We start from the raw sequence: 22,240 nt of genomic DNA on the forward strand, positions 1-22,240 counted from the left end.
CTGCACTGAGCCCAGACTCAGACATACCAGAGTTCCCGTCATTGTCAGGGTCCCTATCAGGAGGACCCAGGTGTGGCTTCTGGGGGGCCCAACCCAGCTCACAAAACCTTCTTGGGAATGGTGGCAGAATTCACAAATGCTCAGAACGGTCAGCTTCACTTTTCCAAGGGCGTTCCCATCCTTGGGTCTTCACCATATGCTGTGATTACAATGCTACAATTAATTGGAGCAGGCGGAGGTCTACATCAGAAGCTGGAAATTCACCTGGCTTCTCCTCAGAGTCCTTAGGATCTTTCAGGAATCTGTTCATTTGTGCTTTGTCCCCCCTACCCCTCCTCTAGTCTTCTGTCCTTGGCATTTTCTAACATTTCTTAGCCTGTGTGGCCTTGGCCTTGCCAGCAGCCACATGCAGAGAAGCAGACTTCCTAGTTTAGCTCTTTATTTTAAGGGTAAAGCCTTTCACTTTATGCATTAATTGGTGTCTGTATCATGTTGAACAAAAGAGTAATTTTCTGCGTGGCATCAAGGGCTGGCTAATGATCAAAGAAAACCCCAGCACAAGGATATCCACTTCAGGTATGAGTTTGCTTGGGATTTCTCAATTTCTTTTCCTGGGGGATGGGACTAGAAGGGAGAATGGGATTGGGAAGTGTTTTGAGCAGAGGCCAGACGTTCAAGTCTTTGCTAAATGTTGGGTAAAATAAATTCAGTACTCACTGTAGACTTATTTCTTAATAAAATTTTCTAAGCTGTCTGTGGGCCGTATCGTTTAAAGGGCAGTTAAAAAGTTAACGGTTTTCTCTCTGAGAAATACAACTGGAAAAGAGTCTTTGTGTTTTTCTTTGTTTTCTGTAAAAGAACGGGTATAATATAACCTGGATGATAATAAGAAACTGTATTTTTTTGTTTGTTATATGTCCTATCTAGGCTTTCTCTTTTTTTACATAAAAATAAAGAAACCATGAAGGGGATATGAAATCCTGTAAGAACAACCAACGCTTGAGGATTATTAACCCTGCTATGTTGGTCATTTGACAGCTTAGGTAATTGCATTTTCCCTCTAGATTCCCTTTACACATCTGATCAAACAGAAGGCTCTTCATTTGCCTAAGTTGTTTCATTGAATTGCTGTGTGAATTGGAGAGCAAGCTGGGTTCCTCCCCGGGGGCTATATTTGAGTTGGTGATTGGGTTATTTTTCTAAGTAATGCTATCATTATTTGGCCTAGGGTAAATAGCATTGTCATTTAGTGACCATAATTACTCACATTACAGTGGCCTGGAGTGCAAAGACCTCCTCATTCCCCAATGATCTGTTTAACTCCAGGAAAGTCTTCTCTCTAACCAGGTTGGTGAAGCGAGCGTGTGTGTGTGTGTGTGTGTGTGTGTGTGTGTGTGTGTGTGTGTGTGTGTGTGTGTGTGTGTGTGTGTGTGTGTGTGTGTGTGTGTGTGTGTGTGTGTGTGTGTGTCTACATTACCAGTCTGTGGATTTACATGTGACAACAGCCATATTCAGAAAGTCATGACATTCTCTTTGGGGGAGAGACAAAGGATTCTAAGGCCAAGGGTGTTCAAGGCATGGAACTGTCCTAAAACAGTTTCTTGTTTAGAAATGCGTGGAGTAAATAGGAAGAAGGAAAGTAGTGTTGGGGAAGACTGCAGGGAGAGGAGAGAGGCGGTGGTGGGGGTGGGAGACGCTCACCGTTAGCTATAGTTGGGTACGTAAAGGAAGAAGGGGTGATAAAGTGAAGAATATCTGGCTTTTATCTTAAATGCTTTGTGAGGAAATACTGTGAGTGAACTCTGCTGATACATACGATCAGAAAAGAAAGGTGACTTTTTACTAAATGAATGTGTGGACCATAAGCAAAACTCACAACAGCAAATGATAACGCACAAGGTGTAAATTAAAACAGCACCTGTATATAGTGTGTATAGCAAGGGAGATAATGGTACAAAGTACCTTACGTAAGGTAAGTGCTCAATAAATAGTAGCTGCTATTCTCTTGTTGTTGCTTGAATTCCAGGGGAGAGTAGAACTACAGGGAGAGACATACAGAGCCTAAACCCATGTTTCTCAAACTGAGTACTGAGTGATGTTAATATATATGCTTGGTTAAATGGTCTTTTAGTTGCAAGACTTCAGACCCTTATAATGTTCATGTGCATTATTTATCTTCCTCTCTAAAAGAAAGTACTATAAGCAATGTTTTCCAGACATTTCACCACAGAAAACCATTTCGAAAAATACCATAAATATTTAAAGGCTAGTGGAACAGTTTGGAAGTATGGGTCAATTCTAGACAGATTTCCATAAGCAGAGTCCGTTTACCCCAGGTCTTCGTGAGCTTGGTGAACTCACTTCCTAAACTATAATTCAATTTCATGAAGAAGGCATGGGACTCATCGGGATCCCAGGGCCAGTCTGACAGAAGATTCTTCTGAGCCTGACTCTAGACTGGACCACTGGCGTGTCCATGTCTATATCTACCTAGAACTGGCTGGGGTCTTTTATTATCAGCTTGAAGTATCCAGGAATCTTCTTTTTGATTTTTCACTTGCCCCATCTGTACCCACTCAGTCCATCAGCAAATTCTGTCGGCTCTGCTGTCAGAGTATATCACCTCTCTATTGACTGTTCTGTCTCCATCACTACCACCTTAGTCCATGCCGCCATCATTTTGTACTTGGGCTACTGCAGTAGCATCCTAGCTGCTCTACCCCTTTGCCCTCTAGCTTTCTCCATCTACTTCTCTGAACAGCAACCTGAGCGATCTTCATAAAGCACTTATATAATCACATCACTCTTCTATGTAAAACCCTCCACTAGCCCTCATCTCATTAAGAATAAAATATAAACTTCTTACCCGTGCCTACAGGGCCCTACATGCTCAAGCCCTTGCTTGCTTTTTCTAGCTCACCTCTCACTGCTCTCCCTGTTGGGCCCTGTGTCACAGCCACAGTGACCTTTCTTCTGGTCCAGGAACATGACAAATTCCACCCTGCTTCAGAACCTTCACACTTTCCTTCTGTCTGAATTGCTCCATTCATCCCTCAGGTCTCAGCTCGAAAGAGTGTTTCCTAACCACTCGATCTAAGTGGTGACCTCTCTCCCAGATTTCTCTGTCAAACATACTCTATATTCTTCTAAACATTCATCACAATCTGAAATGATCTTGTTATTTGGGTTTACTCACTGTCCTCGCTCTAGAATATGTACTCCTTCAGGACAGAGCCCTTCTTTCTCCTTTACCAATGAATCCCCAGCACCTAGAACTGAGCTTAGCATATAGTAGGTACTCAGTAAGTAATCTGTGGAATTAATCCACTGGCCAAATGTATTGATCAATGCACTCAAATATCTCATCTGCAGTATGAGAAGATACATAGTATCCTGCCCACCTCAATCATTTCTGTGCCAGATTCTGCAAGTATATTGTGCACCTGGGAAGGTGGTTGATAGCACGTGTCCATCAACACTTTGCTTAACCTTGGACGTGGTAGTAATGCTGGGCTTGCTTAGTCTGAAACCTGGATTCTGATTCTCTCAGGTCCAGGTAAAGTTGGAATTTACGCAGACACTAGCTGAATAGTAAATATTTTTATTCTTTCTTTCCATGATCAGCAATTCTGATTTAACTGGGCCTCATTCCCAGAGTAAGCAAATGTCCCAAGGAATGTAAAATAAAGCATTAAATTCTGTTATCAGTGATTCTTTGCCCCAAGGCCTCTGGTCGGTTTGTCTTCTGACCTCACCATTTGCTGAGACCTTTACTTTTCGGGAGGCTTCCTGCTTTTGTTCTTTCTTCTGTTTCATTTGAATGGCACCTGTGATGTCCCCAGTATGGGTAAAACAATGTCTCTGGATTTCCACATTAGATCTCAGAGAAGTCTTCTCTCCTGGTGAAAGTTCCACCAGAGGCACAGTGACCAGTAGTGAGTGGAGTCCCAGGGAACAGACCAGCCCCTTATCTGCAGTTTTACTCTCTAAACTCTCCTGCCATTGACCCACAGACCACGTTCCCGACTTCCGCTGCATCTTGCTCTACTTTTCAGTGAAGTCAGTTCAGTGTGTGGCATTTCTCTCGTGTTCAGTCAGTTAAAAATGAAGGAGAACAGAGCTTTAAGAACTATACCGCCACATAATACTTGGGAATGTTTTTACCACAAATGATAATCTGTGTGTAGTTACTGAGCTAGTGGGTTTGGGGTAGGGTTTCTAATGCAGCCCTTAGGGAAAACAAAATGAACAGAAAAGGAGGTCTTTGTGCATTGTTGGTATAGCTTAAGGGTCTCACAGGATTTTAATCTCTGCAAAAATAGGGAGTTTGCTACAATGGAGCAGGATACCTGGCACATTCCCACTAGTGGGCCTCCTGTCAGCTAAGGCCTGATTGGCCAGCACAAGTAGGTTTTGCAGCTCCTTCCCCCACAAGCTGTGGCTTCCCAACTGCTCCAAGGAAAGAATGCAAGGCAGGAGTATCTCAAGAAGAATAGAATGTGCATGTTTTCATTGACTTTAATCTCAAGGCACTAAAAGTGTGTGTGTGTGTGTGTGTGTGTGATATTATTGAAAGCTGACGGCAACAGAGTAAATATATCAGTAGAGCAGAAAAATGAAAAAAAGAGTTTTGAGAAATATCCACCTCATTGCGAAAGTTCTCCATGGACTTCTATGCAAAAAAAAAAAAAAGCGTATTTAAGTAGTTAAGAGAAGGCTCAAAATATGTAGTTTAATTAGCCCTTTAACACTGTTTCATGAGATAAGCCATACAGTCCTAAAATAGGAGGTAGCCAACATTTTATCTTCCTTATAGAGGAGACCAGAAGGGTGAAGTGCCTTGTCCACAGGCATTGAAAGCTGAGTCAGAATTAGGCTTAAGCGCCCAGGATGCCTGTCCATTTTCAAAGGACTAGGTACTCTTTCAGTTTCCTGGTCTCAGACGCAGCCCAGCATGCTGCCTTCCCCGCGGGATCAGATAATATCTGTTGACTTCTGTAATACACACCACTTCTAAAACATTCCCAGTTAAAGTCTTAATCTCTCTATCTAAACTCTCCTCCTTGATTCAGCTCTCAGTAATGTCAGAACTCAGAACTTACTGTTTAGAACTGTGCTGTTCAGTAGGAAAAGCAGTAGCCACAGGTTGGCTCTTGAGCACTTGAAATGTGGCCAGTCCCATTAAGATGTGCTGTAAGTATAAAATACATGCCGGATTTCAAAGATTTAGTATGAAAAAAAGGAGTGTAAAATGTCTCATTAATAATTATTACATGCTGAAATGGTAATCTTTTGGCTATATTGGCTTAATAAAACAAATTATTAGAATAATTTTATCTGTTTCATTTGGCTTTTTAAAATATGGCTACTAGAAAATTTTAACTCATTTATGAGCCTGGTGTTATATTTCTGTTGGACAGCACTGCTCTAGACAGTTGTCACCTAACCATATGTTGCATTTAGCCACACATTGTCTTGACTTAGCTCTTATTAGATTGTGTTGTTCTGTTATTTAAAATTCCGTCTTCTCATCTGAACGGTCACCAGCTTAGGGACGTGGACTATGCTTTATTGTTCCTTGAGTCCCTAGCATCTAGCATGATGTTTGGTATTTTGTTGCTTGATTATTCCATATTTTGCTGACTTTCTCCAAAATAGGTTTTGTCCAGTTCCACTCTGGACAATGATAAGGAAGTGCAGATTAAATTGTGTTTGGAGTGTAGCTTTTTTCAAAAGGATTGATTTTATGTAATTCTTAATTCATTCCAGAAAGATTAACATTCCTCTAAACTGGACTATTAAAACCCAGGAAACATGCAGTGGGTGCTGGAATTTCCTGACACTCCTGCCCAGCAGAGAGCAGCAGTGTTAATTGATGATTAAGGGTCATAATTGCCACCCAAAAATCTTGGGGAAGCTCTACATTAAGCTCAGAGATTTTGAGCCCCATTTTCCAGAACCTGTCGGGGTATAGGTCCAGGTAAATAAGGCACATTGGCCCCAGTGGCTGCCAACCTTGAACCAGGGTTGAGAGGAGAGGGCTGCGACCAGCCATGATTGCTAAGTAACTGCCAGGAACTCTGACCAGATGGCTGTGATTTCCAGAGTCCCTGAGAAAATACTAGGGGATGCACCCTGGGTGGCCTTACCCTTTAAACATCCTACAATTTTGTAACTGAGGTTGTGGCTGGACCACATGCTCATAATTTCTAGGCTGGCTGTATTATACCTAAAATACAGTCATTTCTGCTGGTTGCTTGGGAGAGTCTGACCTTTCGCTGGGTTTTGTGACCAGAGGATCCCTGAGCCGCTGCTTTTGGTTCTGTTGTTAAGGAATATTTAAGAATGCACCTTTGGAAACCTCCCCTCTTCAGGGGGAGATTTATTAGGTCTCACTGCTGTGGAATGATCCCACTCCATTGACCACATTATTGCTGTAAATTCATTAGGACTGCCTCCCTTTGGCAACGATGCGTGAAATTAATGATTGTCTCTTTAGAGAAGTAGTTAGAAGGATTTGTAATGACAGAGATTTTGAAGTAACAATGGTCTCATCTGCCCAGGTTCCCCAGCTTTGCAGCAGCAGAACCCCATGAATATCCTCATGTGGCAGTTGAATCAAAGGAGATTAAAGCTACAAGAGGCAGCTCAGGCCCAAAATAGTACTTTCTTTGGGTTTTTCATCTTTCCTAGGTTATGCCCTAGGAAAACCGAGTACCAAAATCTATAGCTGGGTTTCTAGGGTCTCATAGACACCAGGTAAGAATTCCCACATTATAAAATGAAAATAAGCATTTTCCACTTGGGCAGCCTAATAATTAAGGTGACCATGTGTCACAGTTTTTGCCTGTTGTCCAAGTAATCTATTTGAAAGTTCCCCCTTTTACTCTCAGAAATGTCCCAGTTTGGCTGATAAAATGTATCATAGTCCTACTATGAGCATGTGTTCCCCCACTCAAGCTCACATACCCCTACTTGCCCTCAGCACTCATCCAGCATCCCCCTCATAGAGGAGCTAGGCTCCATAGTGATATATAAATTAAGCCTGCAGCTTCCTTCACTGGTCCTCAGACTCAGATCCAGAAAGCTCCTGGGGCCAGAGACCACCCAGAGAACAATATCACCTGCACAAACTCTTCCCCAAGAATCAACTTCCTTTGGATGCCATCTGAATGTAGCCCTTCATTTGCATGTGGAATTGCTCTGGGTATGTACCCGGCCGGTGGGAAGTGAGGAGGAACTGGGTAGGGAGAGTCCTCAAGAGTCTGGGAGTGGGTAGGCTAGAGAAACAGACCCTGCTTGTGGAGCCTGAGGGTGATGACCGCCACCTGCCTCTGGCATTTCGTTGGAAGATTGTATTCCTCAGACTCCAGGTTTTCCCCCTACTTCCCCCCCAGTGCCCCCCTCCCCCTGCCCCTGTCTGGCAGTTGCCATGACAACACAATGTCTGAGCACTTCTAATTACATCTGTCTATTTCTCCTAGAACCATACCGAGCCACACATATGGAGACTTCATTTAGTCCAGAGTTTCTTGCTGGGTTTTAACCCCTTCTGCATTCCCTGGGCTGGAGAATAATTGCCAGGATGCTGCAAACTTGACAGATGCTTTTCAGCTACACTACCCCAAAAGATTCCCAGGGCTTTGTCTATGTCTTTAAAGAGGAGACTTAGGCTGCTCTGCTATGCTGGGTCTCTGGGTCTCTCTGTTCTATTTTGTTCCAGTCAACCCTGCCTTCTTGGCTTTCCCCCCACCCTCTTGCCCGCTCCATTCTGTCAAATGGTCTCAGCTCTTGGTTGGACATCACAATTCCTTTTCCCCAAGCACCAGGGGAAATAAATCACTCGGGCACAGCTAAGTCTTTGCCCTGCCCTGGCAACTCATTTTAGTGTATTCCAGCCCACTGCAAGGTCAGCCTAGTGGATGAGCCAGAGGGGAGTGGCTAGAGAGATTCTCAGACTGGAGGAAGGGTAGAACAAGGCAAGAAGCCTCTTTTTCTCATGTAGGAACACTGACTATCTTGCCTTCCTTCTACCTCATAGGGCAGTGTCGGGTGGGGTTCCTGAGAAGAGGTAACACAAAACAGCTGCCTTGATAATAAGCCCATTTGCACAATTTCTCTTGGCCTCTTCTCACGTGCTTCTCTTCATGTCCACTTCTCCCTTTTATAGGCCACCTTGTTGGGCTGCTCTTGGGTGGCCTGTACGCTACACTCTGAAGTCCCACCCAATTTTGCCCTCCCTGAGGGACCTCATATTCCCGCATCACCTCATCTTCCACCCTCCCTCCCTCCACCAAATTCTCATTCCCTCAGCCTATCAGCTAGGTTATACATTAATTGTGAACAAGGACATGTCTGAAAGTCATTTCAGTCCCCCATTGTTCTCCTGTCCACTTTATCAAAACACACATACACGCGCACCCCAATGTCTTTCTGTGGGTCTAAGGCAATCTCTAATTAGTGAAATTCCAAGCTAAATATTTATGGCCTGGTGGAAGAGTTGGGTCTTGATCCTATTTCCCCAAAAAGACTGGTCCTGGAAGGGGGCAGCCCCAGGAGGGAAGCTGGCACAGGGGCTGGCTTTCTGCCCCTGCTCCAAGTCCTTAGGGCAGTGGGGTTCAGTCCCCCTTTCATACTTTGAACGAAGGTTGACTGAGTGTCACAGGGTGCTATGCCAGGACCTGTGACAGGACTCTAAATCATAATCCTTGTCCTTTAGGAACTTACAGTTCAGCTGGGAAGACAAAATCTGCACAATTAAAAGTTTTTAAAAGTGATCAAAAGGAGTTCATACAGAGAGGAATGAACGTTCAGAGAAGGAAGGAGGAATTCATACCAATCAAAAGGAAAAAGTCACTGAGGATGGAGTGGTGTAACTTGAGCTAAGCTTTGAAGGACAGGAAGAATTGGGGCAATCCAGACGATAAATCAGACTTCCCCTCTCACTGTTGTGGCCTCTCCCGTTGCGGAGCACAGGCTCCGGACGCACAGGCTCAACGGCCATGGCTCACGGGCCCAGCCGCTCCGCGGCATGTGGGATCTTCCCAGACCGGGACACGAACCCGTGTCCCCTGCATCGGCAGGTGGACTCTCAACCACTGCGCCACCAGGGAAGCCCGGTGACATTATTTTTTTAGCTGGTCCTGTGGGACGTTCTTTGCCCATCTGAAGGTTAAAGAAGCAGATAACGATACCTCATGGTGCTGACATTTTCAAAGGGTAATGAGTTTTCTTTTCAAACGTAGTACCTCAGGTGCCCCATACCCTTTACTTTAGTCTGCTTTGGCCACCTGCTCTACTCACAGACACCTCCTGAAGTGCCTATAGCCAGAGGACCTGAGAAATGAGGATTCCTGGAGGTGAGAAGGCCAAGTAAACAATGAAGTCACCCAGAAGAGAGGAAGAAGACTGAGCCACGTGCCAAAGACCTGGTTAAATGTGGCCAAGTAGGTGACAGTGTTGGCACTGGTGCCAGATCATGTGAACCACCTTGGAGAGTAGTGGATTGCCTTTCAGTTTTAGGGAGAGCCATGTGCAAACTGGGATGATGGAAAGGAGCCACAAATGGTTATTCCCCAGTTCAGGGAAGGTACCCAAGTTCTCTGCCACATTGGATTCCTTCCTTAGGAGTTATGTGATATCAGGAGCTACCTAAATTGAGAAGAGCCCAGGCCAAAAGGGCTGGTGAGGAGAACTTGTAGCTCTTAGCCTGTATTCATGTCTCTTCTGCCTTCCACCAAAGCAGGGGAATAAATCCTATATTCCACTCAGAAGTCCAAAGAATGTGAATTCTCTTTTGTTCAGGGCTTGGGAAGCCTGGGGAGGTGGAGGGTTGGCTTGCTCGGGAAGGAGTGCCGGGAATGTGTGGGGATGTTGGTCCAGATGTGGCCAGCACTGCAGGGGACACTTCTAAAACTGGCTCTCAGAACTCTTCCACAGCTGCCCTAGAGCTGTCTCCCTTCTTTAGTTGAGGGAATTGGGACTTAGGTGTGTGGGGTTTTTTTTTTTAACCTTTAATCAACCATTTTCCTTGAACTACATGTGGAAATAATTAGAGCATGAATGCTGAGTAAATGTAAGTCCTGGCAGTCCCAGACATACTTCAGTGACAGGTTCTTGGCAGGAATGAAGAATTGTGAATCTCATGTGAATTTCCTTTAGCCATTCTCTCCCTTCTTTTCTTCCTTTTTTTTTCTTTCAAGGCAAACACAAATAGAATAAAAATGTTATTAATGGCATTCTAGGGGAGTAGAGGGTTCCAACCAGTTAAGAGTGAAATCAGGCCACTCAGTTGGGGTCCCATTACTGCTCCCCTGATTTCCTCTGCCATGATCCAGGAGGGAATGAAAAAGCATTGCTTATGAAAATCCTTTGACTATGAAATCCAACTTTAATTCCCCCACCAAAGCCCAGCAAAAACCGTGAAACACCCTCAAGAGGGTCTATACATAACCAACATCTTTAGTTTAGTTTAGGTTAGTTTCCTTGGGAGATTAAAGTTTGATATTCAGGAACATCTGAAATGGTAAATTCCTGTGCTTCCTAGGTAAGAGAATTCTAACAGTTTAAGGGACTTTGGCATCATCAACAACACTTACATTTTATAGATGGGGAATCTGAGGCCCAGAGAGGTCAAGCACCTTGCCCTAAGTCACACAGTGTGTTAGAAGCAGAGACATGTCCAAGGCCTCTCTCCAGGCTCTTGCACCAATTCTCTTTACATAGGACCTCACTGCCTCTGCCTGGTCTGACGCCTGGGTTACTGATTCAGGTTTTAGCAGAGGTTTAAAAGTTTCTTTGTGGGTTTTTTTTTTTGCCTACTTCCCAATGTTTGCCAAAGCATTTCGCATGCAGTGCCATTCATCTTCCATTTCTAGGAGCTCTCTAGACTTCCTGGTTTTGCTCCCAGTTTTCTGAATGTGCCTACTCTGCTTTCTTGGCTGGTCCGCCTTCACAGCCCTCATACAGTTGTGCAGGCTTTTCACTGCACAAGGAGGTGAGGGGGGCTGAAATCCAACCTGCACTCTGCTTGCCAAGCCCTGTAACCTGGCCCGGTGTTGCATCTGCCCAAAGGGGAAGACACTTTTTCTGATTTGCACAAGGACCCCATGGGCAACCTGCCTTCCTTTCTGCTGCTGTCTGTGCTCATCTTGTCCCTTTGTCTCAGTTGCCCTCAGCCCTCCATTCCCACCCTTTCCTCCTGAGCTCATTTGTTCTCATCATCTACACAGATGATGTCCAGATGTGCACCTCCAATCCTTTATTTTCAACTTAGTGGGATGTTTTACTGTCCCTTTAGACTAATGTCCATAACTGACTCATCATTGCCTGCCCCTCTTTCATTCAGCCCCTTCCCAGGGCTCCACTCTGACAGACACACCAGCAGCCTTCCAGGCCTTCAAAGCCAAAGATCTTGGCAGCTCCCTGGATTTTCTCCTTCCTCTCTTCTGTCTGGTATGTTGCCAGATCGCCTTGTTCTTTAGAGATTGCTCTTGGATTTCTTCCTTTCTCTGAATCCATGTCACTACCTTCCATGACACTTATCACCCCAGACTCTTTCTAGCTGGTTTCCTTGTGCCCCCAATTCCTCCTGACCTATTTCTTCCCACATACCACCACCCAACTGTTCTTAAAACCCTCCTGCTAGGGCTTCCCTGGTGGCGCAGTGGTTGAGAGTCCGCCTGCCGATGTAGGGGACACGGGTTCGAGCCCTGGTCCGGGAAGATCCACATGCCGTGGAGTGGCTGGGCCCGTGAGCCATGGCCGCTGAGCCTGCACGTCCGGAGCCTGTGCTCCGCAACGGGAGAGGCCACAACAGTGAGAGGCCTGCGTACCGCAAAAAAAAAAAAAAAAAAAAACCCTCCTGCTCAGAAACTTACAGATTTTCTGTCCAGATCCTACCATTCTTCAGGACGAGTCCCACCTCGTCCATGAAACCCATCTCCTAAGGTCAGCCCCATTGACTTCAGGACTGCATTGGTCTGTGTGTGTTAGTTTCATCTCCCGGACTACGTTAGAAACTTCTGTGAAGGCAGAGGCCACATCCTGTACTCTTTTAGAGTATATGCCACAGGACTTGTACCATGCTAGTCACAGGCTGTTATCCTTTTTTCTTTTTTTTTAAATAAATTTATTTATTTTATTTATTTATTTTTGGCTATGTTGGGTCTTTGTTGCTGTGCGCAGGCTTTCTCTAGGTGCGGCGAGCAGGGGCTACTCTTCGTTGCGGTGCATGGGCTTCTTATTGCGGTGGCTTGTCATTGCACAGCATGGGCTCTAGGCACGCAGGCTTCAGTAGTTGTAGCACGCGGGCTCAGTAGTCGTGGCTTACGGGCTCTAGAGTGCAGGCTCAGTAGTTACGGTGCACGGGCTTAGTTGCTCCACGGCATGTGGGATCTTCCCAGACCAGGGCTCGAACCTGTGTCCCCTGCATTGGCAGGCAGAATCTTAACCACTGCGCCACCAGGGAAGCCCCTGTTATCCTTCTTGTTTGTTGTTATAGGCATTATCAAATACGCTTTCTGAGAGGTTTAAACTCCTTGCTTTGGCTTTCACTGAAGAAGCCTAGAGGACTATCCATACCCTCTACTTTGTCCTTTAAAATGGACAAGTCTCAGGCAGATGGTTGGAAAACAGAAAATGAATACCATGCTCACACCCAACAGACTAATTCAGGGTGGAGAGTGGTCTGGCTTAAAAGTTTCCATTCAGGGTTCTGATGAAACTGAAGGGTGAAATTGTGAAACCAGGGAACTTACAAAAAGCACCCTTTAGGAAGACTGCCACGCTATCTTGGGAATTCCCAGGGGTCACTCTGAAGACTATTGACAGATACTGGGGAGCCCAATAGCCCCTGTCAGAGTGGCGTCATTGCATGTGCCTGAGTTGGGGAGATAGCATGGCACTCCACAGGAAGACACCCAGCTCATTGCTGTGGACCATGACCTGAAGGCATGGGAGCAGAAATGCCTACCTACCTCACACACAGCTCAGAGTTACAGCCTCCTCACTGCCAACAGGGATGAATACTCCACCCTCATAGACCCTTGTGAGATTATTTTCAGTCCATGTGAAAGGGCCTAACATATTGCTAACTCTGTGCTTACTAAATGCCACTATTTGTTTATGCTATGACTGGACAAGACCATTGCAGAAAACTGAACTTAGCATTATATAGAAACCAAGCATCCAGTCTGCCATGCTGTATCTGGGCCACCTCCAAAAAGTCCTAACATATGGAGGGGGAGGCATTCCAGAGACGGCAGATGAGCAGCTGGGAAGGTGAAAGGGCTTCCATATGAAGATGGCAGTGTAGATCCTTGTGTGACAGGGCCAGCACTTAGGAGAACGTGACAGAATCTGTAAAATAACAAAGACAGTGGTTAAGGTAAACAGCTTTGTCCCATTTGAAATTTGAAAGTAGGCATTTCCAGGCACACATTACCACATAATGAGTAGAAAATGTGCTATCCTGTAAGCTATGATAGAGGCTGAACATAGAAATTAATACAATGAAAAAATAGATAATTCTTGAATGACAGATCCATAATAGAGGTTTTTTTTTTTTTTTAATCTTAAGGCTAATCCTCTTGGGGGTGTTGCAGCCCTTATTTTGATATCATGAAGCTTAGCCATGCCTTACCCCAAACATCCTGAGTGCATTGTCGCTGGCCACTGACACTGACACCAACCTGAAGAAGCCCAAATGACATTTAATGTAAAAAACGTTTACTGAGCATTTTTCTCTGGCAAGACAATGTGGTGAGTCTGTGGGAAGCCAAAATGTGCAGGCGTTTAGTCTACTTGAGATACACTTTGTGTGCATAAAATATTAAATAGGGCTCTGACTAACAGACTAAAGGCCTCAAAGCGTTCTTGTTTATGGTGAGTCAGATTGACTGAGAAGCTAATTAAGCTTCATTTTCGGTCCTTTTACTTGTAAGGCCCACTTCCAAAGCCCTGTGCCCAATTTTGCAGTCATAGTGGTGTATTCTTTTTCTTAAGGGGAGGCCCCTCAACTTGTTTAAGCTTCAGGCCCCACAAAACCTGGGTCTGGCCCTGGTGCCTAAACCTTAAGATGAGGGATTGGCTGTGAGCACCCACAAGGGAGGGACAAACACAGTGCCTATTGCCAAGCACATCAGAGCAACTGCTAGAAGTCACTCCTTCCTCCTCTTTCCTGGAATATGTAGGACGCAGCAACACACTCTTCAGAGAAAAAGAATCAGAGAATTGAGCAAGGTCACATGATGCTCCAGCCATATTTCAGGGTCCTGAGTGGCCTTGCTTTCTTCCTGGCTTTCTCAAGCCTGTGCTACTGGGTTCCATTCCAGAACGGCCGTCCCAGCCTGTGCCCCACCCAGGTCTCCTGCTCTCCCCAGTTCTGTGAATTCCTTTGTCCCCAGCTCTGGTGCTCAGCATATCTGAGGGGCCCTGGTGTTCCTGTGAAGTTTCCATGACTAATTCTGGCAAAGCAAGGAGAGCCTTTCTCATGTCAGCAAAGCCGCTCTGTCACAGAATAGTGGCAAGGGGAGCCAAAATTCCACCTTGGCATACGTAGGGCTGTTTTTTTCAAAAAGAAAGTTGGGAAGGAGAAAAGGGATGGAGGGGACAGAGCCAACCCAGTTCACATTAGTGAAATGTTGATGGTATATTAAGCTGACGGTTTTATGGCTTTGCTTATAAGCTTCCTCCCCTGCCAAAGCACACTGTTCTTCCAGAAATTGTTTTACTTCAGAAGACTTCTTTTAAACATTCAAAGCATATTTTATGTTCAGGCTTAGTGCTGGTCAGCCCAGAGACTCAGACACCCTGTCACCTCTACTGGTGGTTTTGCAAATAACTGGTTTTCCCATGGCTTGCAAAGAATCTTTTTCAAGTGCAAAGATAATTTCTGTTTTGTTTTTTTTTTTAGACCTTGGATCCAAGACCAATACCTTTTCTAGCTCTGATTTGTAGAGAGGCAAAGTGGTTTAGTGGAAAGAGGACTGGAAATAAAGTCTGGAGACCTTGGGCCAGGACCCAGGTCTGTACCCATAAAGTCTTGGACCAGTCAATACAGCTGTGAGCCTCCATTTCTTCTTTATCACAGGATGTTACATCTGGAGGGGCCTTAGAAGTAACCCCTGCCTGCCTATCCTAAAAGGTTTTGAAAATAAAAGTAACAGTAAAAATTACAGACTCGTCAAAATTGCTATTCAAACAGAAAGTATCATTATCACCATGCAGTGGCTCAGAGAGGACGTTTTTCCCTGGTAAAAGTCAGCAATGTTCCCGGTCATCTTTTACCAAGGGGAATTTGAAGTGTGCAGATTAACATGAGACCAAACCCCCAGAGCATGGCTTGCAGCACATAATGAAAACAGCATAAAAGCAAGTCAAGGAGAGGATGTAGGAGGATAAAGCTAGAAACTTGGTGTTTCTCCATAGGGAGCAAGTATTTTGTTGATTTTTCTCAATATATCATGGTGGCCTCACTTCCAGAACACACTCCCTCTCTCCACTCAGTCACACAGGTATATTCAGACAACCGGTTCATATACCTGCGACCTCACGCTCCCAGAGAATATTCAGATGCCAACGTCGTTATCTCTACCTAGATGAAATTCTCATACAGCTTTGGGACCTAATTCCTAAAATTGTTACGGTAGTAAAGCAGACAATTTTCTTTCCATTGTGAGAACTGCACTGCGCCTGTGACTCCTCCCTGTACCAGCCCTTGTAGCTGTACCCTCTCCCTGCAGCTCATTTGACTGTTCCCCGTAAGGGATTATCAAGACTCTGGGGTCAGGCTGATCTGTGTTCCAGTTCTGACTCAGCTCTCGCTAGTTATGTGGACTCTGCACATCACGGAGCTTTTCTGAATCTTATAATTCCTCCCTATCTGTTACATGGAACTAAAAATATGGAAACCTACACAGACGTTGTGAGGACAAAGAGATCTGTGAAGAGCCTCACTCAGTTGTAGGTGCCCTGATTAATACTAGCCCTAGGCCCTGGTCACCCCCCACAAGATTGCGGCCTTACACCTGGCAGGTTTTTGTCTCCAGCCTCTCTCCAGGCTGCCCTGCACTTTGAGTCGGTATTTCCAAGCTGGAAGGGACCAGACGCAATAGCAATATTCGAAAGCACCACCTTCATCATGTCACCTGCCCCGTCCCAAACTTCCCAGGGTCTTCACTGTGCATCAGATCCATGGAGAGCCCCTTGGATCACCTGGCCTGACCCGCCCCCTGCCACCTGCGAGCCCCACTTCATCTCTCTCTTCCTGCATTCACATACCAGGCAGCCATTGTCCTGTACCTTGAGCATGTTCCTGCGATGTTTATCCCCTCTCAAGATGTTCTCCCCCACTCAGAATCAGTCACTCAGCAGACGGGTAAGAGCACCTACCCCTCTGAGGAACTTCTCAGGAGCCTCAGGGATGCTCCTGACATCCCTGCTCCCAGAAGACATAGGGCTTGGAGAAGGGCTTTCAATGACACAAAGAAAATTTTCTTCCTTATTGATTTCTACATGACAGCATGCCTGTGAATGGGCAGAATAGGGGGCTGGTGTGCTGTGAGGGCTTCAGGTTAGATGTTTTTTCCCAAGTCAGCAAATCCCTGGTTCTTGGTGTCCTGATGCCCTCAGGGCACCCGCCCATTCTCCCACCCCGCTTTGTCACATCTCGATTGGGAGGACAGAGCTGGGAGGAGCTGCTGAAGCCAAAGCTGCGCTTCTGCATTGCAGCTCCAAGCTCCGTAAGACAAAGAGAGAGATTGCCCCCTATTGACAGATGTGCCACCTGCAAAGAGGAATGCTGTTTAGCTAACATTTCTCTGTGGTCTTCAGACACGATAACAGGGTTGTTAGGCCCTTGGTTTTTTCCATTCGGTCAGTGCTGCTCTCAGTATTATCATTCAGCGTAAGGAAGGATGGTTGGGACTTGACAGATCAAGGTGATGACAGCATCACGGTGGGAAAATTGTATGAAAATCAGTTGCCCTCTGTAATAACGGCCGCTTCCTGTTGTGTGGCAGGCATTGTGCTGCATGCAGTACATCTCATATAACCCTCCCACAGTCCTCATAGGGATTAGTGTTCCCATTTTACACATTAGAAACTGAGGTTTAAAGAGAGTACCTTGCCCACAACCATGGCAAGTAAGGAGCAGAGGTGGGAGGTGGACATCAAATCTAACTCTGTCATAGCCTTAAGCACTTTCTCCTGACATTTGCTAATTATGCAAATCAAATCCCCATCATAATTTCTTTAATTTTCAATCTTATAGATATGAAAATAAATCAAATATAAAAGAATAGTTTTCCCTTTGGTTGGGTAGAACCCTAGCTCTGCCACTTTCTACTTATTTAAGCTCTTAAGGCTTAGTTCCCTCATCTATAAAATGGGGATAGTTATGATGTCTGATTTATGGTGTTGTCGTAGAGCTTAAATAAGATCCTGTAAGATGAAATTCACTTAGCAGGGCGCCAGGCATTTATAAATAGGAGCTTAGTCATCTATTGTCTGAAGATCTGGGTTGGAATCCTAGCTCCTCATTTTTAGCTGTGGGACCTTGGGCAAGTTACTCGACCTTCCCATTTTGTTTCCTCATCTATAAAATGTGGTTAATAATACGCATGTTTTTGCAGGGCTGTCCACAGTAAGATGAAATTGTATGTATGAAAACGCTTTGTAAATTTTAATAGTACTATTCAATTATTAGTCATTATATTTTATGTAAAGGGTATCTGTTTCTTTAAATGGGTTTTTGAGAATTATTTCTGAAAAATGACTTGGGTTGAGTTCGACCTATCAGTAAAAGCTTTTATTTTTAATACTCACTAAAAACAAACATAAGAAAAAAAAAAAACAAACATAAGATGAAAATAGGCTCTGTAAATGCCACAGGTTATTCTTCAGGAAACTCTATAATCATTAAAATGAATAATACTTAGCAAGCAGCTTGCTTTACAGTTTATGATGCAGTTCCAAATATATTATCTCATTTCATCTTCACAAGGTAGGGCAGGTATTTACCTCTATTTTACAGATGAAGAAAGCAAGGCTCAGAGAATTGAAGTGACTAATTATGGACATACAGCTAGTAAGTGGTAAAGGCTTGTGGGACTGTCTGCTGGTGTGTCTTTGAGTGTAGGCATATGTCTGAGCATGCTTTTTTATGCAGTAGTGTGTCTTTAACTCACGTGACACACTCACTGGGGGTATATATTTGTCTGTAGCCCTCAGCATGTTGTTTCATGAAGGGGGAGAGGAGAAGGTAGTCTTATGTGAGATTTTTTTTTACACTGGTCAGCAATAGCCTTTTCCTCTTCATTTTTAGAGCTTGCCATTCCCAGGGAGTTTCCAAGAGGGCCCTGCCTGGAGAATATACTAGATTTTATCTCCACTACTGGTTTAGGAAACAACAGCTCTCCAGTACCCCCAGCCTGCTGGGAATTACTTCCTCTTTCTTTGCTCCCTGCCAGCTTTATTGAATTCGCCTTAGCAACATCCAAAAGAGAATGGGTTTAGCAACAGCTTGTGAACCAATGAAATGTGAGCATGGCAAGGGTTTCTAGACCAATGGGAGCCCTGCATGACGGGCAAGCTGGCTCAGAGAGAAAATAACCTAGAGTTTGCAAAGCAGCCTCCGGGTGGCAGCAGACCAACTTGTATTGGACATACCCTCTCAGCCCTCAACATCCACTTTGTTTATTGCTTTCTTTGACCTTTTCTTGGATGTAAAACATTTACCGACTATAAGAATTTTACAGTTACAAGCTTTGCGGGTGTGAGTTTTCTGCATGACACGGCAGACATGGCCTGAAGGATGGAATCTTAGGTTCCATCCCCCATCTTTACTATAGCCAGTCCCACGACCCCATCCCAGCCTCTGCCATCTTTGTTGGTTCTTCCACGGCCAATGCTACCCCAGTGGGCAGAAGCCTGGAGGCACTGGTGACTGCCTACCCATGCAGTCAAGAAAAGGGCTCAAGAAATCACATTCTCCTTCGTTCAGCCTCCACTACTGCTGACCTGAGTGGCAGATGAGGTGGGGCTAGCTTTCTGCCACCAATTAATAGGAGGGAAGGACTGTGTCACTGACAGATGAGTGCCTGTGAACACCCACATTGTCAGTGGCACAGACTGGGACCATTCGCTGCCTTGTCAGTTTTGCTGCACATGTCTGAACACGAATGTCTGACCACAAGTGGTTTGAGAACAGTTCTGTCTGTCACGTGATTCTTTGGCCCTCTTGGTCTTGAAGCCAGAGGCAGATATGGGCAGGGGCTGCATAAGACCATGTCGAATAATAGCAGATCCATGTTTCCAATGGTTTAGCCATCCTTCTTTTGCCTTTTGAGATGGCAGTGCCTTGAACACTGCTCAGTGAGATTTTGGTCCTTCAGATATCTGTATTTCTCTCAAGCATTTCCACTTCTGCCTAGCTTGCTCTTCTCATCCTGTAGGAGTCAGTTAAGGCATCTTATCTTCAGAAAGTCTTGTTTGAGTCTCACCTTCCTGTTGTTAACACTTGCTCATTGCTTTCTAGAGGTCTCTTTAGTCTGTTTCCTTGGATAGCCATGGAGCTTCTTGAGGACAGGGACTATGCCTTTTTATCTCCAGTCCTTAGCCTAGTAGTGGCATTTAATGGGTGCTCAATAAACATTTTAGAAGAAAGGAAGCCTGCAAGAAAGAAGCTCTTGCTCTTTGAGAAACAATCTTAGAGATTCATAGGGAGCTGGGCCTGAGAGGGAGCAGTGCCAGCAAGACTGATGCTGGCTGTTGGGGAGAACTTCTGGCTGTTTAGGACCCTTCAGCACCATGAGCCTCGACTCTAGGCCACGGCCCGAGGCTGAGACATAATCACCACCATTGGCTCATCCGGAGATGGGCTCATCTCACTGACACAAGGGTTTCCTTGATGATTTTGTGTTTTAGGAGGAACCAAGGAGCAAATCCAAGATCTGTGCCAATGTGTTTTGTGGAGCCGGCCGGGAATGTGCAGTCACAGAGAAGGGAGAGCCCACCTGCCTCTGCATCGAGGTAAGTCCCCAGGGTGGGAGCCAGAGTGTGGTTATCTCGCTGGAGCTACCAGTCTGCAGAGCAGTGCCAACGATTTCATCATCTTTATAAAAGCACACCTTGTCTATCTGAGAGAAGTGAAATTTTTATCTCAGAAGTTAAAAATCAGATGTGAATGTAGGGATATTTTTCCTTTTAAAAAATGTTTAGCTTTAGAAGAGTTTTAAATTACAAAATTAACAATTGCTTTTTATAAGTCAAGTAGTACAGACATTTATGCAAACATAAATATAATAATCTTCCCCATAACCCTCAAATCCCATTAGTCTGAAATAACCAGTGTAAACAGTTTGGTGTTCCACACGGGGTATTTTTCTATGCAGCTATAAACATATAGGGTTTCCCCCCTATTTTATACAAAAATGGGATCGTAATATAGACAGATCTAGATATATGCAACTTGTATCTTATACTCATTAATATATAACAACAACCCTCTAGGTCAGCATATATAGTTCTAACTCATTTTTTAATAGCTCAATATTTAGTGATGTACAGGAACCAGATTTATGTAATCATTTTCCTATAGATGGACATTTAGGTTGTTTCATGGGTTGTCTACCACTACAAACAATGAAATCTTTCTACAAATGTTCTTACATGCTGCTGGCTTTATCTCTGTAGGATAAAGAGTCCCACTGGGGCATGCTAGGTCAAAGGATATGCATATTTTAAAATACTAGATGGAATGCAGATTTCTCAGGTTTGGTTTTGTTTTTAATGAAGTTTAAAAAACAAAGTGACCTTTTAAGAAATACTTCTTTTGTAGGCAGCATTCTTGCTCTTGGCAAACATAAATAACCTGGATGTGTGCCCTTTTTTCCCCTTTCTGTCAAATGAACCCAAGACTGGAAATTCATCTGTAATTCTACAAGTAAATACACCCACCTTAGTCCCCTGTTGAAAGATCCTGACCCATTGTCCCAGAAAGGAAGTCCCCGACTCAGAAACCTGCAAACCAAATCTGCTGGGGACTCTGGGATGTCCTCACTAGTGGTGTTCCTGGCCACTACGTGGCCATTTAGGGTCCAGAAACCTGGTGTCTAGCCTCAGCTTGGCCATATATCATTGTGTGATTTTAAACAAATTAGTTGCCACTGGATGCCATAAAGACAGACCATGTTTGGCTTTGCTCAGGGCCAGCACATGGTAAGAACCCAGTGGTAAGTATTGGTTAAAAGAAGTTTGTCTTTCTGGGCTTTGGTTTTCTGGTCTATAAGTTGGAAAGGTTGGGCTACTTTCCAGTTCCAGGGTTCTGTGTTCTTTTACCACAGCTGCTCATTTTTACTTTAGTGCCTTTATTAGGTCTGAGCAGAACTTGCTCCCCCCTTACCCCTTTCAAAAACCATGGAAGTCTCGGGCTTCCCTCCTGCCAATGCAGGGGACACGGGTTCGAGCCCTGGTCTGGGAAGCTCCCACATGCCGCGGAGCACCTAAGCTCGTGTACGACAGCTACTGAGCCTGCACTCTAGAGCCCACGAATCACAACTACTGAGCTCACGTGCCACAACTACTGAAGCCCGCCCGCCTAGAGCCCGTGCTCCGCAACAGGAGAAGCCACCGCCCACGCACCGCAACAAAGAGTAGCCCCCACTCGCTGCAACTAGAGAAAGCCCGTGCACAGCCAAAAATAATAAATAAATAAATTAAATTAAATTAATTTAAAAGAAACTAAAAAAAAACATGAAGTCTAAAGAAACTGAGCTTGCCTGTCACAATGGCACTTTATATAGCATAGCCAAAGTAGAATCAGGTTGCCAAGTGAACCTTAGTTCATTTACTGTGTAGTACTTCACAAAGACCCAGGCACCCCCTGCCCCTGCCTCACAGCAACTGTTGTGAGATTAGGAGAAAAACAAAATACTAAATAAAGCCAGAGAGCAAAGATTCTTGTAGCTAGACCCTGGAATAAGTGAAGAATTGGGGTAATGAGGGGTAGGGAGCTGTATGTGCCTGTCTTTCAGTCTCTCCACATTCCTAGCTCTGGCTGTTTTGTGTCGTAGAATGTTGGAATTTAGGGCTTCCCTGGTGGCACAGTGGTTGAGAGTCTGCCTGCCGATGCAGGGGACACGGGTTCATGCCCCGGTCCGGGAAGGTCCCACATGCCGCGGAGCGGCTGGGCCCGTGAGCCATGGCCCCTGAGCCTGCGCGTCCGGAGCCTGTGCTCCGC

General features: G+C 45.0%; 1 protein-coding gene across 1 annotated transcript in view; it reads left to right on the forward strand.

The window, feature by feature from the left end:
- FSTL1 (follistatin like 1) overlaps nt 1-22,240 on the forward strand; it is a 51,340-nt gene that overhangs the window by 13,705 nt on the left and 15,395 nt on the right. The window contains exon 3 of the mRNA XM_004278537.3: nt 19,927-20,031. Within this exon, the coding sequence (XP_004278585.1) occupies nt 19,927-20,031 (105 nt within the window). The remainder of the gene's footprint in view (nt 1-19,926; nt 20,032-22,240) is intronic.

This window comes from Orcinus orca, chromosome 5, assembly GCF_937001465.1.
Source record: "Orcinus orca chromosome 5, mOrcOrc1.1, whole genome shotgun sequence".
Classification (NCBI taxonomy): Eukaryota; Metazoa; Chordata; class Mammalia; order Artiodactyla; family Delphinidae; genus Orcinus; species Orcinus orca.